Source organism: Mustela putorius, unplaced genomic scaffold, assembly GCF_011764305.1.
Source record: "Mustela putorius furo isolate JIRA1106 unplaced genomic scaffold, ASM1176430v1.1 tig00000196_pilon_pilon_pilon, whole genome shotgun sequence".
NCBI classification, from domain to species: domain Eukaryota; kingdom Metazoa; phylum Chordata; class Mammalia; order Carnivora; family Mustelidae; genus Mustela; species Mustela putorius.
In genome coordinates, this window is record NW_025421310.1 from 1,922,238 (window position 1) to 1,943,268 (window position 21,031).

The 21,031-nt window shown below is 54.6% G+C and overlaps 2 protein-coding genes and 1 non-coding gene across 8 annotated transcripts in view; all 3 read left to right on the plus strand.

The window, feature by feature from the left end:
• The window catches only part of HNRNPUL1 (heterogeneous nuclear ribonucleoprotein U like 1), a 37,496-nt gene extending 30,308 nt beyond the window's left edge, over nt 1-7,188 (plus strand). For all 6 annotated transcript variants that reach the window (XM_013047613.2, XM_045076841.1, XM_013047612.2 and 3 more), the window contains exons 11-15: nt 1,197-1,365; nt 1,958-2,242; nt 3,351-3,640; nt 5,172-5,363; nt 5,937-7,188. In XM_013047613.2, coding sequence (XP_012903067.1) covers nt 1,197-1,365; nt 1,958-2,242; nt 3,351-3,640; nt 5,172-5,363; nt 5,937-6,053 — 1,053 coding nt within the window. In that variant the 3' untranslated portion in view covers nt 6,054-7,188. The remainder of the gene's footprint in view (nt 1-1,196; nt 1,366-1,957; nt 2,243-3,350; nt 3,641-5,171; nt 5,364-5,936) is intronic.
• On the plus strand, nt 365-471 carry LOC123391292. Its single transcript, XR_006605916.1, has one exon. It is a non-coding gene; the product is annotated as a U6 spliceosomal RNA (small nuclear RNA).
• A 2,240-nt stretch (nt 7,189-9,428) lies between the features above and the next one.
• On the plus strand, nt 9,429-19,980 carry CCDC97 (coiled-coil domain containing 97). The gene is made up of 5 exons (XM_004776075.3): nt 9,429-9,646; nt 13,427-13,882; nt 15,330-15,608; nt 16,053-16,182; nt 17,792-19,980. The coding sequence occupies exons 1-5, from the start codon at nt 9,601-9,603 to the stop codon at nt 17,910-17,912; spliced, it is 1,032 nt and encodes a 343-aa protein (XP_004776132.1). The 5' UTR covers nt 9,429-9,600; the 3' UTR covers nt 17,913-19,980.
• Nucleotides 19,981-21,031: the final 1,051 nt, after the last annotated feature.

Below are 21,031 nucleotides of genomic sequence, written 5' to 3' on the forward strand. Positions count from 1 at the left end.
AGGGAGCCTGCTTCCCCTCCTCTCTGCCTGCCTCTCTGCCTACTTGTGGTCTCTGTCTGTCAAGTAAATAAATAAAATCTTTAAAAAAAAATTAAAAGGCCTTCAGGACAGTACCTAGCCTGATTCCACTTGTGTTATTTTTTGTTTGTTTTTTTTAAAAGATTTTATTTATTTGAGAGAGAGAATGCAAGCAGGAGAGGGCAGGTAGGGGCAAAGGGAGAGGGAGAAGCAGACTCCCTGCTGAGCAGAGAGCCTGATGGGGCTCCACCCCAGGACCCTGGGACTATGACCTAAGCCGAAGGCAGACACAGCTGACTGAGCCACCCGGGCACCCCTGCAGTTGTGCTAAAAATCACACAGATCTGTGCTGGCTTTAGCAACACATATACTAAAATAGGAACGATACAGAGAAGATTAGCGTGGCCCCTGCGTGAGGATGACCCATGGGTTCATGAAGCATTCCATATTTTAACATGAGCACTTTCCATGTGTACCTCTAAGACTTTCCCATCATGTCTCAAAGTAAGTGTTTTTAAAAAGAAAAAAAAAGTTACACAGATCTTTTTAGAAGTACGTGAATTCAGTACAAGTCGTTTTGGGGAAGGAGGACTGGCAGGAAGTGGATGAAGGGGTTCTTACTCTACATTCTTACTCTGCCTTGTACTCTAAAGTATTTATCACATGAGCCTGTGTTACTTTTAGAATGGGGGGGATATTGTAAGGTGGCATACCACTAATAAATAGGAGTTTAAAGTGCAGGGACGCCTGGGTGGCTCAGTTGGTTAAGCAGCTGCCTTCGGCTCAGGTCATGATCCCAGCGTCCTGGGATCGAGTCCCACATTGGGCTCCTTGCCCCGCAGGGAGCCTGCCTCTCCCTCTGACTCTGCCTGTGCTCTCTCTCTCTCTGACAAATAAATAAATAAAATCTAAAAAAAAAAAAAAAAAAAAGATCATTAAAGTGCAACCGCAGGGAACCCCTTGTCCTGTGACTGTCAGCAGCCACTTTCCCAAGTCAGTTTTCTGAGGATGGGCTCAAGAATCTTAAAAGAGTGGTTTTCTGAGTTTCCGAGTTTTCTGAGTTTCTTTACTTTGGAGAACTAGCATACTTTTCTCTTCTTGGCCTACATAATGCCTGACAGAGAAAAAAACCCAATTTGTAATGTGCCATTTCTTGCCTCTTCTGTTACCTACCCTAGACAAATGTTTATGGGTCAGCCCAGAGACGAAAAATGAGACCGTTTGAAGGCTTCCAGCGCAAAGCCATTGTAATTTGTCCCACTGATGAAGACCTAAAAGACCGGACAATAAAGCGAACCGACGAGGAGGGGAAGGATGTCCCAGATCACGCGGTCCTTGAAATGAAAGGTAGGAGATGAGCGGTTCCGGGGGGATAGCACAGCGCGGTCCTCTGGAGAAAAGCACCTTCCACAGCCCCTTTCCCAGCTCCTGGCTTATTCCTTTGTTGATCTTGTCCGTTCTTTCCTACCTCCTGTCTGGTGCAGCTGTGAATGGAAGAGCTGCCAGAAATCTCTCAGGGCATGGGTTTCAGACTCAGTGGGGCTGGGCCAGGATGAGAGAGAGGATATGTGGGAGCAGACACTGAAAAACCCGACAGGCGCTGCCTCTGGCACCCACCGGTGCCGTACTGAGCTGGCTTCTGTCTCCTGCTCTGTAGAAACAAGGATGCTAATCCCACCTGCCTGGCCCACTCCCTGGGGAGGCTGGAGGGTGTATTTATATTTGGTGGCACTTAGGTCATTTCCTCAGAAGAGAGACAGGAGAGTCTTTGTTAACCCTGAACACTGTTAGGTTGAGACCCTTTTTTGCTTCTGTCACTCACTACTCATCCCCTCTGCCATCTCCCTTCTGGCACGCCAGTGTCCCAGGGGTGTCAGAACCAGACGGGGGAAGGTACTGACCTCTCCCTGTTCCCTCTGGGGCCCTGCCTTCTTCCCAGCCAACTTCACATTGCCGGATGTCGGGGACTTCCTGGATGAGGTGCTGTTCGTTGAGCTGCAGCGGGAAGAGGCCGACAAGCTGGTGAGGCAGTACAACGAGGAAGGTCGCAAGGCCGGGCCACCCCCTGAAAAGCGCTTTGACAACCGAGGTGGTGGCGGCTTCCGGGGCCGCGGAGGTGGTGGTGGCTTCCAGCGCTATGACAACAGAGGCCCACCAGGGGGTAACCGAGGAGGCTTCCAGAACCGAGGGGGCGGCAGCGGTGGAGGAGGCAACTACCGAGGAGGTGAGCCATCTCAAACAGTGCTCTTTCAGCTCTTGGCTCCTGGGGCAGGGTTGGGGTTTGTGACCTAGGGTTGGGCGTTGTGTCAGCAGGTGAATTTGCCTAGCACCCGCTATGGACTGTGGGCTGTGGGCTGAATTCTGGCGGAGAACTGTGGTGAGTCAAACCGTAGGCCCTCAGGGGAACTCCCCCACTGTCCTGCTTTCCCTGGGCGTTGCTCCTGAAGCCCATGCCCCTTTGCAGCTTACTCTAGTGTCATTTTCGCAAATCTTCTCTGCCATCTGACCGTAAGCTGCTTAAGAGTGGCCAGAACAAGTTTACTTCCGGTCTTAGTTTCCAGCTCAGGACCTAGCACAAGACAAAAGTTAAGACTGTTTTTGGTGTTTGGTATTAAAACAAGTAGAGAAGTGGGCTGAGAGAAGTTAATTTAACCAAGATTTGCCTGACTAAATCCAGAGCTAGAGTTAGCACCAAGTGGCCTGTTATTAAGTTCTGCTGTTTCTGAAGCAAAGTGTATGATCATGATTTAGCTAGCATGCCTCACTTAGCTTCAGTGTTGAGCTGGATGGTTCTGGGGACACCGCCATGACCCAGACAGACACATCACCCTGTAGTGGCTGTCCAGAAGGCTTCTGGGCTGAGTGGCAAAGCCCTGGGTTAGCGTGAGCTTGGTGACACCTGATCCAGGCTGGGAGGGAGCAGACTAAGGAAAGGCCTCCCGAGACACCAGTGTCTAGGCTGAGGTCCAGAGACCAGTGGGAGTTGGCAGGGGGCAGGGTTCTGGGCCCAGCCATAGCTGCTCAAGGGCTCAGGGGGAACTGACCCATTTGACCAAGCATGAAGAGGACTATGCTGCCCTCTTCCTAACCACCTCTTCCAATTTGTTCAGCAGCTGTTGGGATGCTGGGGACACAGTAGGAACCAAGCAGCCCTGGTCCCAAGCTCACAGTCCCGTGGGCAAGACAAGCCTGTCAGCAGACAGTGATGACTGAGTTATCGGGGCTGCACAGGGGATGAGCCTGGGGATCTGGGGAGACCAAGAGTAGAGCCCTGCTCCTGAGGGTCACCAATTCAGAGTGACAGGGCCTCTCCCCTGGCTTATCTGGCGCAGGCTTCAACCGCAGTGGAGGTGGTGGCTACACCCAGAACCGCTGGGGTAACAACAGCCGGGATAACAACAACTCCAACAACCGAGGCAGCTACAACCGGGTTCCTCAGCAGCAGCCGCCACCCCAGCAGCCGCCGCCGCCACAGCCTCCGCCCCAGCAGCCGCCACCACCACCCAGCTACAGCCCTGCTCGGAACCCTCCGGGGACCAGCAGCTACAGCAAGAATAGCAACATCCCCGGTTCGAGCGCCAATACCAGCACCCCCACTGTCAGCAGCTACAGCCCTCCACAGGTGAGAGAAGGAGCGTGTGCGTCCACAGGCCAGAGGAGGTGGGCTGGGGGAATGGGCAGTGGGCGTCCTGGCCACACCTCTCTACTCTTTCCTCCAACTCTGCCCTTTTTCATGGCAGTGCTTTTGACTGCAGTGGACCCTAGTTGTTCCTTCCAGACCCAGATAAATCAGGAACCTACCTGTTCTCCCACCCCCTCACAGTCATGTGTTGTGGGTGTTTATTGCTTAAGTCGCTGTCGCTGGGCTCTCCTGAATCCCCAAGAAAGCACCTAATTGGAGTTCCTTTTGCCTAGACTGGCAGCATTTGGAGCCACGCCCTGAGCTTGGGAGGTCTTGCCCTGTGTCCTGAGAGCTTCACTCTGGAGCAGCTCCTGGCTCAGTTCCAGTTCTCCAAAAGCCAGTGCTTGGGCTCTGGAATGCACAGGCACTGTTAGCCAGAGTAGTCCACAGCCGTTTCCTAAGTGCCTTCCACATGCCAGGCCTGGGGACAGTTGCCAAGAGACAGATGAATGACTCCCAGTCCTGGTCTAACCAGAATGTTTCCTAGAACAGGATGGGTAGGCACAGATTCAAACCCCAACCCCACAATGTCTGGGTTCTATAACCTTGCACAAACAGTGGCACCTCTCTGTACCTCGTTTTCTTTATAAAAGACTATGGAGTTGTTGGTAGAACTCCTTTGCAAGGTTTGCTGTGAGGGATGGGTGGTATTCTAGCTTTGTGGGTAAGACTCTGGAACTAGACAGACCAGAGGTCAAGTCCTAGCTCCACCACTTTTTACTGTGTGACTTGGGTCCACTAATTTCACCTCTCTGAGCTTCAGATTCCTGCTCTATAAAATGAGGCTAGTGGAACCTGCCTCACAGGGTTGATGGGGGAATTAGAGGGATTAATGATCCAGTCTGCATGTGGAAGCACTTGGGAAATTGCTACTACTGTTCTCAGCAGACCTTCCCAAAACAACTACCACCATTTAGGGAGTTCCTGGTGGCTTGTGCGCTCAAGCTTCCCGAAGATGCAGGGCCATCAGAAGGGCTAGTTCTGTTGTAACTCTCATCTTTTTTTTTTTTTTTTTTTTTAAAGATTTTATTTATTTATTTGACAGAGAGAAATCACAAGTACACTGAGAGGCAGGCAGAGAGAGAGAGAGAAGGAAGCAGGCTCCCTGCTGAGCAGAGAGCCCGATGCGGGACTCGATCCCAGGACCCTGAGATCATGACCTGAGCCGAAGGCAGCGGCTTAACCCACTGAGCCACCCAGGCGCCCCTGTAACTCTCATCTTACGGGAGGGAAAAAAGCAGTAGAATTTGAAGAGAGGCTGTGTCTCTTGCTCCTCCAGAATCTTAGAGCTGGGAGTAGAGTCCAGAACAAACACAACCCTGCCTCCTTCCCTGTCCCACCATGTCACAGAGCTGACCCATTTCCTCAGCCCGCAAACAACCTCCCCCAGGGAAGTTCCTTTGTGGTGCACAGCTTATGAAGGCCCTTCTTCCATCCCAGCTGAACCCTGGTTTTTTCCCCCACTTTACAGCCGAGTTACAGCCAGCCACCCTACAACCAAGGAGGTTACAGCCAGGGCTACACAGCCCCACCGCCGCCGCCACCACCACCGCCTGCCTACAACTATGGGAGCTATGGCGGCTACAACCCGGCTCCCTACACCCCACCGCCGCCTCCCACTGCACAGACCTACCCTCAGCCCAGCTATAACCAGTATCAGCAGGTAGGTGCCAGACTCAGGGTGGGGCAGCGGAGGGAGGGTACACATAAAGAGACTTCCAGGGGACCTGCATGGATGTATATTCTGAGACTGGGGTCCCTCGTTATTCATACTACAGAGATGGGCTGATCTCAGGCTGGCAATCACCTGATATAGCCATTCCATTTAGTGAACGTTCTGCACTGGTATCTGAGCCTCTTTTCTCCATTGAAGCCAACAAATGGCATAGCAGGGGCCTCTGAATCCTGCTTCAGCACCATGGCCAGTGTCCATGCCCCTTGGCTGGTGCTAGGCCATCCCACCTGTTGTTCAGTGTTTTGAATATGGTATCTGCCTATACCTGAAAGGACATTAGTTTGGCAAGCCAGGAGGTCTGGGCTTCAGTCCCTGACTCCCCAACCATGGGACATCAGGTCAGTCACTTACCCTCCCAGGGGACCTTGATCTCTCCAGGGGACTCATGTGTTGGCTATTGTCAGTGCATTCATCTCTCCCCTGGATGAGAGGAGGTTCGAGACAGGAGCCAAATGTGGGTCTGGGTAAGGATAACATGGTGCTCTTGGTTTCTCTCTCCAGTATGCCCAGCAGTGGAACCAGTACTATCAGAACCAGGGCCAGTGGCCACCATACTACGGGAACTACGACTACGGGAGCTACTCCGGGAACACACAGGGAGGCACAAGCACACAGTAGCCAGTGTGCTCTGGAGGCCCCTGCCGGCTTCCTCCACCAGCGCCCACCTCGGCCCCCTCGTCTACCCACACTGGGTCCTGTGGTGCTGGGGGACGGGTCATCCCAGGGCTGCCTCCTTTCAGCCCACTGCCTCCCCTCTGAGGGGCTTCTTCCCCAACACAGGGCCGGGCATTTTTTTCTGGATTCAAACAGGCAACAATGATCTTTTATTTTCTGTTTGTCCCCTTACCTTCTTCCTCCTCCTCTTCCTCTTCTTTCTCCTTCCTGCCTCCTTTTTGACTAAAGACCTCTCCCCTGCCCCTTGGTCATACAGTGAGGCTACAGTGGCTGAGGGAGGGCCCCTTTTGCCCACCTCTCCCAGCCCTGCTCCAGCCCCTCAGCTTCCCAGACCCTCTTGCAGTTGGTTGTACATTCTTCCAGGAGCTGTTTTACTGTCTACTTTTCAGGATTTAAAAAAAAAAAAAAAAATCAAAAACTTAAAAAAAAAACAACAACACAAAACCCCACAAATTTAAAAAGTAAAATGCGGAGGGAGGAAGTAGTGACAGATATTTTTTGGTAATTATGCTTTTTTTTTTTTTTTTTTTTAAATTTTTAGAATTTATCTGTTTTTACTGTGGCTATTGATATTTCATCAGGATAACCATTTCTTTTCTGAGTTCAGGTGACAGAGGAAGAGCCACAGCCTCAAAACAAAACACACACAAAACAGAACCACAGAATCATCTTTAACCTAACTTTTTATACGATGTCTCAGTTTCCCCTAACCTTGCACACAAGCTTCTGTGTTGAGTTGAATTGTAACTGCTTTTTGTATTTGGAGAGAGTGTGACTATTGAACTTGAAACCTTTTATTCCAGGCGTCTTGGTAGTTTCTGGTGGGATTAAGCGGACGAGAGGGAAGAAGGGGAGGTTGGGGGTGCTCTTTCCCTTCAGAACATGAGATTTCTCCCACCGCCTCCTCTCCAGAGGTCTTCCAGGTGCCAGACCTAAAGGTTTTTCCTACAATGATCCTCTGATTATTTTTACTCCCCCCTGACCCATATGTTTTAACAGGATTTTAACAAACTGCACTTACTAAGAAATGTGTTTGCTTTGTTTTGTTTTCTTTCAATAAATGACATGGCACCTCCTAGCAGGAAGGAAGCAGGGTTGAAACCCTGAAGTGTTACTGCAGTTGGCCTTTAATTGGGGTGGGACCTTTTCAAAGGGGACGTTATTTACTCATCCATTAAACACTTACTGAGGGTTTTGTGTTGCCTGGCCCTGTTTTTGGTGCTGGGGATGCCCCCCTTAAACCTGGGGCTCTCAGTATAAAATCCACTAGTTCATTTTAAAGTAGTTCTCTGGTCCCTGCTCTTTCTGGTCCACTCACAGCCCCAAATCTCCAGGAATTTGCAACTAAAGGCATAGCAGGTCCCTAGGCAGAGGGTGAGATAGGCTTGATGGGATGGAGACCAGGGCTGGACTGTTGGGGGTCATCATGGGGACCATCTACCTTGGTCCTGGTTTTGGGTGTTGGCCTTAGGACGGGTCCTTCCTGCACTCCTGGATCCAGGCTAGTGGGGATTCCAGGAACTTCTTAATCCAGCCACTATGGGGTACGTACTTGTTCTGTGCCTCACTCTCTCTCGACAGTGCTGGGGATCCAGCATGGTCAGGACAGGCCGGAGCTCTGCTCTCATGGGTCTCCCAGTCCAGAGGTAACATGGACTTGTCCTCGGATGGTGACACCACATGGTCAGCTATGAAAGTCTGAGGGTAGGGACTGTGGTAAGGGGAGGTCTTCCTGGAGAAGGGAACAATTTTTTAAGTAGCCAAGTTAAAAGACTTTGTGTCTGCATCTCCTAATAGCCTAGTGTCCTCTCCCCCATATGTGGTGGGGGGATATGTGGTGTTCCTCGCCCCTTGTAAAGGATAATGCTGGGGCACAGGAGTGCCAGTTGAGCCCCATCCCTTACAGGAAGTACCTCAGAGCCTTATGAATGGAACACAGGCTGCAAGAGGAGGAGGAAGTCCGACTAGTTTTGAGATCAGGAATGAGGCATCTGAATGTGAGATGGAACCAAAATTGGTGGCTAGTTAGGCTAAATGGGACCCTGGAGTGCCTCCCTCTGCACTCAGAGCACAGGGGAAGGCCCTCCATCTCTCTGGAAAGTCCCCTTGCTGGTGCACGTGTTGGGCAACAGCACCCTCTGCTGGCCTCTCTGAGTAATCTGTCTTGAATGTAGTTAGCACCTATGGGCTGTGGCAAATAGGCCTCTAAGTCCCTTATTCCAGCAGTGCAAATGGGAAGTTATTTCTCTGCTCCGGTCCACAGTGTCTGGATCATTGCACCAGATCCTCACTGATCTCCGTTACTTCCGGCCCCTTACTCTCATGCTTTCCCCACTCCCACCTGCTACCCGAAGGATAAAGGAACTCAAGCTACTTAGTGTGGCTTATGAGGCCCTGTGTGCCTGACCACTGGCGACCGCTCTGGCTTCATCTTCTGCTGCTCCCTCTTTGAACTTCAGATCGGTGGCTTGTTCTGGGGGAGTCACAAATCTCAATCCAAATGCCATCAACTCTGCTTCAGAAAGTGCACATGCACATGGAATTTTGCATTAATATTCAAAAGGTTCTCAAATCCTTTGCAGCCCAACAGTGGCCTTCCAAGTTAGAACACTTTTACTCCCTGACCACACCAAAGTCCTTGCAGTAGCCAGAAATATCCATGCCTGCCTTCCCCTCTGGGTCTTTGCCTTGCCCTGCTGCCTGAAACCTTCCTCTTTAATTCCTGCTCATCTTTTAGGTCTCAGCTTGGGTGTCCTCTCCTCTTAAAAGGAAACCTTCCCTGACCTAGGCTGGGGTGGACAGACAACCCCGTCAGAGTCGAGGCCACTCAGGGTGGTCACTTGTGGTATGTCTGTCCACTTTGTTGGTAACACCTGAGTGAGTCACTACGCATCACCTAGAGCGGATCGGTACCAGGTTGTCACTCTCCACATCTGCAAATTCTTCTGGTCCTAGAACACAGTGGGGAATTCTGTCTTATCTCACCACCCATCTCATGCTAGCTGGGGATTGGCTTTGATCACAGCAGCAAGAACCAAAGCTTAGTAGGTACTCTTTGAGGTGGTTAAGGAAAAGGGAATGGATTGGAGCCTAAACCAGAACACAAATCCTCAAAAGGCTCTGGACGGAGCCCATCAACCATTCAACTGTCCATCCCAGAGGTAAGCACGCCAGACTCTCAGTCCCAGCAGTGAACAGGTTGAACAATGGTTCAGATCCTTCTTGGCAGGTCATATGGGGGCGGGGTGGGGGGCGTGGAAGAGCCTCTGACCCCGACGCCCTTTCCGTTCGCGGCGGCGGCGAGGGGGCGGGACCTGAGGAGGACACGCATGCGCATAGGAAGGTCCGCCTTCACCCCGGAACTGTTGTTTCGGGTTTGGCGGAACACGGGGTCCCACAGAGTGTGCCCAGCCGGAAGTGGCCGCTGAGGGCCTGGGGCTGGGGTCAGCGTGCGGAGCCTACCGCGGGGGCTAACTAATTAGGAATCAGGATGGAGGCCGTGGCGACCGCAGCGGCGGCCAGGGAACCCGATGAAGGTGAGGTCCTGGCCTCGTGGAGGCGGCGGGAGGGTGGGGCTGCGGAGTCTTTGGAAAGTGATTCCCCGTGGGCGCGCAGGAGGACTCCTTACAAGGGGACACAGCAGCCCTCGTGTTTACCAGCTCACTTTGCCACTTTGTGGAGATCAATACCTCTCCTGTTGCGAACTGCAGTCCTTTACCCCGTCTCCTCGCCCGAAATTAAGCCCCTCCAAGTTCCAGGCCAGCCTTTACCCCGTGCCAGGCTAACTCTCGGGTCACCAGAAACCTGCTCCCTATCCCGTCTGAGTCTCAGTCACCCCTGCTTCTCAGTTACCCCCCCTTGCATGCACTTGACCCTTCCCTTGCCCAAGGCTGACCTTCCTCCTGACCCACGCAAACTCTGCCTAGTCCAGATTTACAGCTCCCCCATTCACAGCTCCCCTCATTCTCATTCCCCTTTCCCCAAAGACCACAGTGCCATCGGCGTCCTCGAGTCCTTAATCCGTTTCTGTGCTCCCTCCATCTCTCTCCTTTGCAATTTCAGTCTCTTTATTTCTCCCGATGCCTTCCCGTCAGTATCTAAAACGCTATCATTTTAGCTTCTCTTGAAATTTCATCCTGCTGCTTCAGAGTCGTCCCAGGAGGGGCGAGGTGTGGTTGGGAGGCTGGCTGAAACGTCCCTGGCCAAGAGTTGGTCATTGTTGAAGCTGAATGGTGGTATAGGGGATGGGGTGGGCATTTCATCCTGTTCTCTGAATCTCTGCATGTTGGAAATTTTCCATTTAAAAAAATGTTTTAATCTAAAAAAAACCTGGGGCGCTTGGGTGGCTCAGTGGGTTAAGCCTCTGCCCTCGGCTCAGGTCATGATCTCAGGGTTCTGGGATCAAGCCCCACATCGGGCTCTCTGCTCAGCAGGGAGCCTGCTTTCCTTCCTCTCTCTTCCTACCTCTGTGCCTGCTTGTGATATCTGCCTGTCAAATGAATAAATAAAATCTTTTTTAAAATAAGGTAAAATTAAATAAAAAGAAAATCTGTCTCTTGGTTCCATGTCAGGTATCTTCTCCAAAGTGTCATGCACACCTGCCTCCCTTTCTTCACCTCCCACCCATTTGCAGTCCAGCTTTTACCTCCAGAAACTTCTCTGATCAAAGTTGCCAGTGGTCTCTCCCCCCTGTAGTTAAATGGAGTCACCCCATTCAGCTTTTCTCTTACTAGGCTGCTTGAAGAATTCGATGCCATTGACCCCTCCAACCTTCTTGAAAGTTGTCCCTTACCTTCTTTTTTCTTTTTCTTTTTTTTAAGATTTATTTGTTTTAGAGAGAAAGGAGGAGAGAGTGAGGGAAGGAACAGAGGGAGAGAATTTTCAAGCAGACCCACCATTGATAAAGGAGCCCATAACCCGACTCCAGGCTCCATTCCAAGTGCCATGAGTTCATGACCTGAGCTGAAACCAGGAGTGGGACGCTCAACCTACTGAGCCACCCAGGCGCCTCCCCCCCCTTGATTTCTGTGACACCACTCTTCCCTTTCTCTTCCTCTCAGGCTCCTCCCGCTCAGTCTCTGTCAGTTTTCTATGGCTGCTGCAGCAGATGACAACAAGCTGGAGGGCTTAAAACGAGAAATTTATTCTCTCACAGTTTTAAAGGCCTGAGGTCTGAAATTGGTACCACAAGTCTGAAATCAGGGTGGTAGCAGGACCATGGAGGCTCCCTCAGAGGCTCTTCCATCTTCTGGTGGCTCCTGACGTTCTTGGCTTGTGGCCACATCACTCCCATGGCCTTCTCTTCTGTGTATGTCCAGTCTCCCTCGGACTCTCTGTTATGGACACTCATTGTGACCCACCTGGACAATCCAAGATAATCCCCCTATCCCAAGATCCCTAACTTCACATCTGCAGAGACACATTTTTTGGCCGTCAGCAACCACACAGGCTCCAGGAATTAAAGCATGGCTGTCTTTCAGTGGCCGATTTTGTATCGTGGCCTCCGTCATAGGCTTCTCCCCATCCAGTTCGGGCTCTTTCCTAGCCTACTCTTCTCATCCCTCACATACTTGCCTTGCCCCGCTAAGACCTCTCATTTACTTCGGCTTTGGTTCCTGTCTTGGCAATGCCGACTCTGTAGCTCTGTCCCCAGCCCTACACTTTCCTTCCGAGAAGTCTCCAGCCCCACAGACCTGGAGTCTTTTAGATGCTCCCTGTGGATATGCCCTGGGCCCAACCTACCTTCCATGTCCCAAACTGGCCTCAGCATTTCCCCCCACCCCCAGATCTGCTCCTTTTCCATGACTGTCTCAAGGATAATCTCACTAGACCCCAGACCTGAACTGGATGCATCCCTTGTCTCCCACCCCAAAGCCCCATGGCTTGTCTCCTCAGCCTCCTGAACATCGTTCTAACCACCACCCCTTCCTGTGCCCTCCTGCACAGCCCCTGCCCTGGTCCAACTCAGTCTTCTCTGGTCTCAGTGATTACAACCCTCTGACACCCACTACCCTTGTAACCCCCACCTCCTCCCTCTTCCCTGTCCCAGCCAAGCTGCCCAAAGGACTTGCCTGTACTTTCTGTCTTCTATTTCCTGCCTGCTCAGCCTCGCTCCACTTACCACACCTTTTGAGAGACAGCTCTCAACAAGGTTTGCCTGGCACGCAGCTTGCCTGTTACTACCTCCCGTGTTGTCTTTGACTGTCCTGGCTCTCCCATCACCCTGGGCTGCCTCGCTTGCTCCCGTGGATCCTCAGCGCAGCCCAGCTGGGGCCTCGCACACATTTAGAGTTGCTGAAGAATGGTTGGGTGAGTGTGTGAATAAGATAGAAAGAGAGGGAATGAACAGTTTAGTGGATGTGTTAGTGATTTTTTGAACAAATGAAAAGGCAAAGGATTGTGTGAGTCAGTGAATGAGGTAAAGAACCAAGTAAATATACCAAGCATGCTCCTGCCTCAGGGCCTTTGCACTGGCTATTCCCTTTTCCATAGAACTCTTTTCCCCAAAAAATGTCACGGCTCAGTCCCTCACTACCTCAGGTCTCTACCGAAATGTCACTTCTTTGGCAAGGTCTTCTCTGACTGTCCCATTTAAAATTGCAGCCTGGGGGGCTCCTGGGTTGCTCAGTTGGTTAAGCAACTGCCTTCAGCTCAGGTCATGGTTCCGGAGTCCCGGGATCGAGTCCCACATCAGGCTCCCAGCTCCATGGGGAGTCTGCTTCTCCCTCTGACCTTCTCGCTTCTCATGCTCTCTCTCACTGTCTCTCTCTCAAATAAATAAACAAAAAATTTTTTAAAAAAATAAATAAATAAAATTGCAGCCTGGGGCACCTAAGTGACTGTCAGTTAAGCGTCTGACTCTTGATTTCAGCTTATGTCATGATCTTGTGATTATGGGATCAAACCCCATATCTGGCTTGTGCTCTGCACCGAGTCTCCAGATTCTTTCTCCCTGTCTCCCTCCCCATTTGCCCCTCATCGCTTTATTTCAAATAAATAAATTTAATTAAATTGCAGCCTGCCCCCCAATGACCCCATTCTCACCTCCTTCCCTCTTCATTTTTCTACAAAACTCTTGGAACCACCCACCAGACTGTGCATTTGCTAACACATTGTGTGTTTTCAATAATTATGTTTTTCATGGTCTGTGTCCCTCACTAAAATGTCAACTTTGTGATTAGTCTGGTATCTTTGGGACCTAGAACAGTGCCCAGAACATAGTAGGTGCTCAGTAAATCTAAGACGAGTCTTTTCCACCTACTCCACCTTCCTCACACTCCCATCCCAGGACTGACACATCTCTCCTACCCCCACAGACTGCACACAGCCCGGTTCTGGGCATTGGGGAGAACCGAGCTGGACGCTGGTCCCACCCAAACCCCAGGACAAGGTGGAAGCGACAGAGGGACCACCAAGGGCCCCGGATGATGACCCCCCCGGGCCTGAGAATGCGGCAGTGAGTGCCATGCTGCATGCTGTGGCCGCCAGCCGCCTACCAGTGTGCAGCCAGCAGCAGGGCGAGCCTGACCTCACCGAGCGGGAGAAGGTGGCCATCCTGGGCCAGCTATACCATGAGAAGCCGCTGGTGTTCCTGGAGCGCTTCCGCACGGGCCTCCGCGAGGAGCACCTGGCCTGCTTTGGCCACTTGCGCGGCGACCATCGTGCAGACTTCTACTGTGCCGAGGTGGCCCGGCAGGGCAGTGCCCGACCTCGCACCCTGCGTACCCGCCTGCGTAACCGGCGCTACGCTGCCCTGCGTGAGCTCATCCAAGGTGTGGGGACAAGAGGGCTGGGCGGGCAGGGAGACTGAGGCAGAGGAAGTAAGGAACTAAGATGCAAGAGTGGAGACATGGACAGAGGTCTTGAGATGAGTTTTGAGACAGGGATACGGGGAGGTTGAAACAAATGTGAAGCCATGAGGCAAGATAGGTCGAGACAGACAGGATCCCAGGGAAGAGAATGGGACCAGTAGTGAGAAGGGTCAGAATTCAGTAGATGACACAAGTGCAATTTCAGGTCAGTGGGCCACAGACTGTGGTCAGTGGTTACCCCTCAGGAAAATGAGATTCCCTTTCTCACACCATACATAGAGGCACTGAGGAAATCCAGGGGAGTCTTTCTCTGACCCTGGGGACACAAAGGCCCTCTGAAACAAGGCACGCCTGTGAAAGGCACAATACCTTCTTGACCACAGTATCGTTATAAGCATCTTTGTGACCAAAGACACTAGAACTAAAGTGGAAGGATGAGAGCAAATGAGGCAGAGAGGGAGTGAAGTTCTGGTTACCGTGAAGATGTAGGCCCTAGAGCCAGGGAGATGAAGAGGGTGGGGCGCAGTGACAGGGAGTGAAGGAGGTGGGAGGGAGGAGGGATGAATGAATGGGGGGTGAGGTGACAGATATGGAACCCAGGAGGGACAGGTGGGTGGAGGCAGAGCGATAGAAACAGAACCAGGGAAACAGGGAGAGGAACAGCATATGGTGGGAAATACCAGAAACAGAGAGATGGGTAAGAGAGGGGGCAGGACAGGATGGCCACAGACCCCAGTGCTGCAGAGGCTGGGATTCTGGGCAGATTCTCACCCTGGGCTCTGAAGGCGGGGCTGGGGCCAGTGTGTGGGAGGGACTGGGCAGGCTTAATGATTTTCTGAGGAACAGAGCCACCTGCAGGAACAGGCAGCTGGAGGAGATGGGAAGCAGGTGGGGGGGAAACCAAGCCCACCCAAGGGATGGCTACAGGGGAGAGCACTCTGGGGAGAGGTGAGATGTGGGGTCTGGAAGGCTACCAGGGGCCCCCTGATCTGGCACATGCACCTGTGTACACAGACAGCCACACGTCATCTGCATCTTGGCTCTGGTGTGCAGGACCCCTGCACGCTGACTTGGAGACACTCCTAGACACACGCAGGAGGGTGTGCACACCTGTGTAACCAGGCACGACAATAGGGCCAGGGTGGCCACAGCTGAGTATGCACACACAGAGGAGCACACGTGCAGATCCGGGGCTGATAACCCACACACGCTCAGATGCACACGTGCATACTCGGGACCACGTGACCTCAGGTCCCTGCGTGCTTTCTCACCTGTCTCACTGTGCATGCCACGCTTGCCCTTGTGCGTGCATGGCTTCCTACAAGCATGGTTGTGGACATGCATCTGCCCAGACAGGCTCAGCCCACACCCAGACCCCTGAGCCCGGGCACACCCTTTCTCCATGCAGGCGGCGAGTACTTCAGTGACGAGCAGATGCGGTTCCGGGCCCCGCTGCTGTACGAGCAGTACATTGGGCAGTACCTAACCCAGGAGGAGCTCAGTGCCCGTGCCCCGGCCCACCAGGCGCCCAAGCCCGGCACCCTTGGCACCCCTGCCTGCCCGCTCTCTGACCTCCTGCTCCAGTCCTACCAGGAGCGGGAGCTGCAGCAGCGGCTGCTCCAGCAGCAGGAGGAGGAGGAGGCCGGCCTGGAGGAGGAGGAAGAGGAGGAGGACAGTGATGAGGAAGGTGAGGGCTGGTACCAGGGGGCTCCCAGCTGGCCCCCGACCTGTAAGAGCAGACCTCACATCCCTCCCCTGCCTGCCCTGAGTGCCCAGGCTCTTCCCAGTCCTTCTAGCATATCTGTCCCCCACTCCTCGAAGGCATGCAGCAGTCGCTTCCTGCAGGCCCCTGCTCATGCCATTCTCTCTGTCAAGAATGCCTTCCCTTCGCCACCCTCCAGGTATCAGCTCCTGACCCTGTTCTCCAACCTCCAGAGCACTGTATTGTCATTGCGTGTTTGGCATGTGGCCCGGAGCGCAGGACCAGGGTTGTCTTGGTCACCACTGTGTTCGCAGTGCCACCAGCACAGAGGAGGCAACTCTCTGTGGCCGTGTGTTCAGCCCCTCCCCGAGTGTACCACTCACACTTACCCCCTCACCCCCGACCCCACTGTGGTGTCCGCCCCTACAGACCAAAGCCCCAGCAAAGACTCGGAGTCCTGGGTACCTGACTCAGAAGAGAGGCTGATCCTGCGGGAAGAGTTCACCAGCCGGATGCACCAGCACTTCCTGGACGGCAAGGACGGGGACTTTGACTACAGGTGACCCAGGCCCTGCCCTGCCCCCAGCCCAGCACCCCACGGCCCTCAGCCCAGCTCAGATGGCGTAAGGGAACCTGAGATGAGTGTGTGTCCTTGGACTAGCTTTGTCCATCTGTGAGTATCAGTCCTCTCACCTGAAGAAGGGACTGAGCAGAGCTGATGGTCGGTACTCCAAAAAAAAAAAAAAAAAACATATTTCTATTCAGGTGAGTGGTGATGGCCTGTTAGGATGCCACCGCCCCAAGCCCTCCAGGTTTCCCCAGGCACGCCAGCTGCTTCCTCACACCCCCGCACCTCCTCGCTGCAGTAGGTAACCACTGGCAGGGTTGATGCCTAGCATGGAGGGGCCTGTGGTGGCCGCGTAGTAGTGACCCGCCACCGTGACCCCAGGGCGAGACACAGCCACTGCTCTGGGAAGGCAAGAACACAGAAGAATGAAGTATCGGAATCAGAGATAAAAGGCCAAGGCAGTCTGGCCTGGTAGGTGTGCAAGCCAAGGGCCTGGCTTCAGACCCAGCCCCAGCGACGCACGAACAAACCAACCCTCACCAGTTGAGTGGGGGGGTACCGCCTGCCTGAGCTAGGGCCACCCGGCTCCGGAGGCGAGTCTGGCTATCCACCTTCCAGCTGGCTTTGCAACTTTCAAAGCAGGGTGCAGAATCCCTGAGCCATGGGGAGCCCCCAGAAAGCCAGGTGCCCATAAGGAAATTGGGCCTAGGGTGAAGATTAGGGTTGCAGAGGGACCAAAGCCCATCCCCCCTGGAGGGCAGCTGCTGGGCAGAGGGGCCACTGGGTCCCTCCTCTGTATTCAGCCACCATGTGCCAGGCACCTGCTGTGTCCAGACTCTGGGGACAAAGCAGTGACCAAAGCCAATGAAAGGTTCCCTGCCCTGATGGGAGTTCCACTCTAATGAGGAAGCAAGAGAAGTATGTAGCATCTGGTGCTGACGGGCCATAAAATTAAGGCAGGGTCTAGGGGTGGGGGGGTTGGGATGAATTGGCCAGGGAAGGCTCTTGAGCAGGTGACGTCTCAGCATAGACATGCAGAGTGTTGGAGGGTGGGGCGGACAGCATGAATATCTGGGCTCAGAGTGTTCCCAGCAGGGGGAACACCAGTTGCAAGTGTCCTCCCACAGTTTAGGATCACTTGTCACCTCAGGGCAGACACTTCTCGGCCCGATCGTTCTTTGTGTGGAGCGTTGACCTGTGCGTGGTAGTAGAGGCATCCCTGGTGTTGAGCCACTCGGTGCCAGTAGGAGACCCCACTTGAGACACCCAAAACATCTCTAGTTGTCCCCACATGTCCCCTGAGGGCCAGGATCTTCCTGTTTGAGAACCACTTTTTGGGGAATGAGGGTCTTCCCATCCCCCCATCTTCCAGCTTTTTCAGAGAAACCTTAAGTTTTTGTGTAAAATCTCTGCTTTGGAAAATGTTGCCCTTTGTCTGAAGCCCTGAGAGGTTCCATGCCTGGCCCTCTCCGCCGGGGGGCAGCTCCCACTGACAGCTGCCAGCATGTGGCCTTTGACCTGGGGAGCCCCAGCTCCTCTGAAGGGTGAGAAGCAGTGAGGCCCACAGAACCAGCCCCTGACAGCCCCCCTCCCCCCGCAGCACTGTGGACAACAACCCCGACTTCGACAACCTGGACATCGTGGCGCGGGATGAGGAGGAGAGGTACTTTGATGAGGAGGAGCCCGAGGATGCGCCCAGCCCAGAGCTGGATGGGGACTGATGGCTGTGGCCGCCCACCCCACCCGTGACTCCGTCTAGGGGACAGCCTTGCTGGCTCTGGTGCCATCTCTGCCAACTCCCTGCCCCCTCTGCGTGCGGGGTTCCCTACCTTGCCCCCCGCCCAGCTCCACCTCGGTCTCTCGCTGTCTCTCTGGCTCACTCGCTTTTTCTCCCTGCCTTTCTGTCTCTTGCTTTCTACATACCTCTTCCTCTTTCTGCACCTCACCATCTTTCCTCTCTGTCTCTCTCCATCCCCTTCCCTGTCCCTGTGCCTTTGTCCCCACAACAGGGCCCAAGCTGAACACCTCCCCTTGACTGAGGCCAGCAGGCCCTTTGTAGCTGGTGCCCACCAAGTGGACATCAATGCCTAGTGGGGTCCAGGTGAGCCCCTGGCTTCACCCTGGCCTCTTCCCGTTTCTCCCCCTCTGTGCTGACGCAGCTCATGCCTCCTTGCTCCCGGTTCATTCCTGTCTCCTTCAGCCCCCACTCCAGGCCTCTGGTTTTTCCCACCTGTCCGCTCCCATTTCGGCCTCCATGCTGCCTCTGGCTCTCTGTCTACCCCTCAGCCTTTTTTTCTCTGGTCTGTGTCATCCCCCCACCCCACCGGCCTCGCTGCCGAGGAAGGCGGCCTTGCTGCCAAGGAAGGCGGCCTCGCTGGGCTGGCTACCAGCTGTCACCTCTCCCTCAGGACCCAGACTTGGGAGGGGGGCACAGGGGCAGCACCAGGGCCATGAGCCTGCTGGCTTGGGTGTGGCCGGAGGGGGCATGGGAAGGGGGGCTCTCCCCTCTCAGCCCCACCGGCCCCTCTCTTTCCCCCAGCCACAACGTTCCTTCCTTCCCTTCTTCCGCCTCCTTCTCCCTCTCCTGTTTATACTCCCCAAATATGCACAGGCTGTTATCATGGGTCCTGAGTCATCCCACACACAGCCTGCCCCAGCGTCCCTGCCCCCCAGCTGGCCACACGGCCCGCCCCACAGAGCCCCCTGCCGCCCCAGGCTAATGGGAGCCAGATGGCCTCCCAGTGACTCAGCCACTGGCCTGTGGGAACCCAGGCGTCCCGCCTTCCCATGCCCCCACACCCGGCTCCTGCTCCCCTAGTAGACAAGCATACAGAGAAAGGCTCAGCTGCTTGGGGAGGGCTGTGGGTCACAGGTCAGAGAGTGGGACCTGGGGACCCCTCACTCCTGGGAGACAAAATGATGGCACCCCACCATAGCCAAGCCTGAAGGATCCTCAAAACCACTTCCTCAGGCACACGGCCCAGAATAAGAGGGAGATCCTGGGGCCACAGCTTTTGACCCCTGGACCTCAGCTCTGCCCTCTGGGTCAGACAGGACTAGAGCCAGACACAAAGTGAGATCTGGCCTGGAGGATGAGGGACATTTCACACCGAGAGACTGTTCAATATGGGAGCTTCCAGTTCCTGAGCAGTCCTGTCCTTTGCCAGGCCTGATGCCACACAGAATCCTCCAGACAACCCAGAGAACTGGGGACTTGCCTCCACTCCGTAGGTGAGTCAGGGGAGGCCAGAAGGGAGATGTGAGTTGCTCCAGGCTGCATGGCCAGTGAAAATGAAACTCAGGTCTAGAACCTCACAGGTCCTATAGACCCCTCCTCCTGGGCTGCATGTCAGCCATCAGGTCAGGGCCACCCGGAGCAGACAGATGCACAAACTTCCTCAGGAAGACCGAGGAAAAGGCAGCTGTCAAGGGTGATACCAGCAACTAAGCTCCAGGGGGAGCTTCTCCCTGCACATGGGCTTGGAACCGTGTCAGGGGCATGGAAGTCGGCACCTGGACCAGAACCATTGCTCCTGTGTAGCTCGTGCCACCCGCACTGCTGCCCTGGCTCCTGGGGAAGCCCAGGACCGTGCCCTCAGCCAGGGGATGAAGGGTGTTTGCCCCGGGTCTGTGTGCGCCCCCACAGGCCCAGAGAGCTCTTCCAAGGCAGGGATCCCCCCTGCATGCTGTGCGCCACTCTCTTCGGGCTGCCACTGGATCCTCAATGTTGTTTGTGATATATTTTGTGGGACGTAGATTTGTTACATAATAAAGTGATGAGAGACAGCAGCAGCTGAGTCAGAATTAGGGTTAGTCAGATGGCAGAGACGGGAGCCTCTGCGCGGAGACAGAGGTGGGGCCAGTCAAGAGGGACTGTGGGAGACACACCCCCCCCCCCCCCGCCGACAGCCCCCATGGCTACGACCTGGAGGTGCCCTGGGGTGGGGTGAGGGGGGGTGCCTGGCCCAAGGCGGGTCAGGGCTGACGGAGAGGCTGAGTCAGGGAGGGAGGGCCTGCTGGGGGAGAGCCCCTTCGTGGGCATCCGGCCCCCACCCCGTCTCTCCTCCTGACCAGCCCTGCTGGCTGCCACCCACACCCCATCTGACCCCCCTGCATCTCCTGTCCCTCTCTTTCTCTCCCTCCTCTGCTTTGCCTCTTGTGCCTCTGTGCCTCTAGCTGCCTGAATCTTCCATCACTTCCCACCTCCCTTCTCAGCCCTCCACTCTTCCCCCAGCAGCCCTGCACAGGAACTCAGCCACCCCTCTTGCTTGCCTCCTGCTCATCCCAACACACGGGGTCTCTGAGCAGTGGTGACCATTCCTGTGCCTTCCTCCCAGAGTCTCCACCCCATCTCCCTCCCTGCTGCCCCTGGCCTGCCCCTCACCCCATTGGCTAGTCCCTCTTCTCTGTCTCCCAGATCCTGGGAAGCCCAGTGAGGATGTCCAGGTCAGAGGGTCACTGGTGGCCCCTGGAGCCCAGGAGGAGGGGTCGCCGCCACAATCCCATCCAGAAAGGGGGCAGGAAGGGGCATTGAGGCTGTGGCCTGTCTGGCCAGAAGGAAGTGTCTGTGCTGTGGCCTGGTCACCCCCACCCCCAGGACCTGCCGGGCCGCCACCACCGCCCCCGGGCTGGGGCCGAGTAAACACAGCCGCCGGCAGCTGGGATATTTATACTGAGGTCCGGGCGCAGGTCCAGTGCCCACCACAGCCCCTGCCCTGCCCGCCTGCCACAGCCAGCCCCGAGCCAGCGTGGCACCAGCCGGCAAGGGGACACACCGCAGACGCAGCCTCCACTCAGCACAGAGGCCACTGGGCGTGTCGCTTGGGATGCCGGTGGTTTC

Bases quoted from the DNA above. Each gene is read 5' to 3' on its own strand.
- CCDC97 (XM_004776075.3), top strand. From the start codon at position 9,601: ATGGAGGCCGTGGCGACCGCAGCGGCGGCCAGGGAACCCGATGAAG. The intron at 9,647-13,426 runs GTGAGGTCCTGG...CTACCCCCACAG, and splicing joins GGCCAGGGAACCCGATGAAG to ACTGCACACAGCCCGGTTCT. The intron at 15,609-16,052 runs GTGAGGGCTGGT...CCGCCCCTACAG, and splicing joins GGAGGACAGTGATGAGGAAG to ACCAAAGCCCCAGCAAAGAC.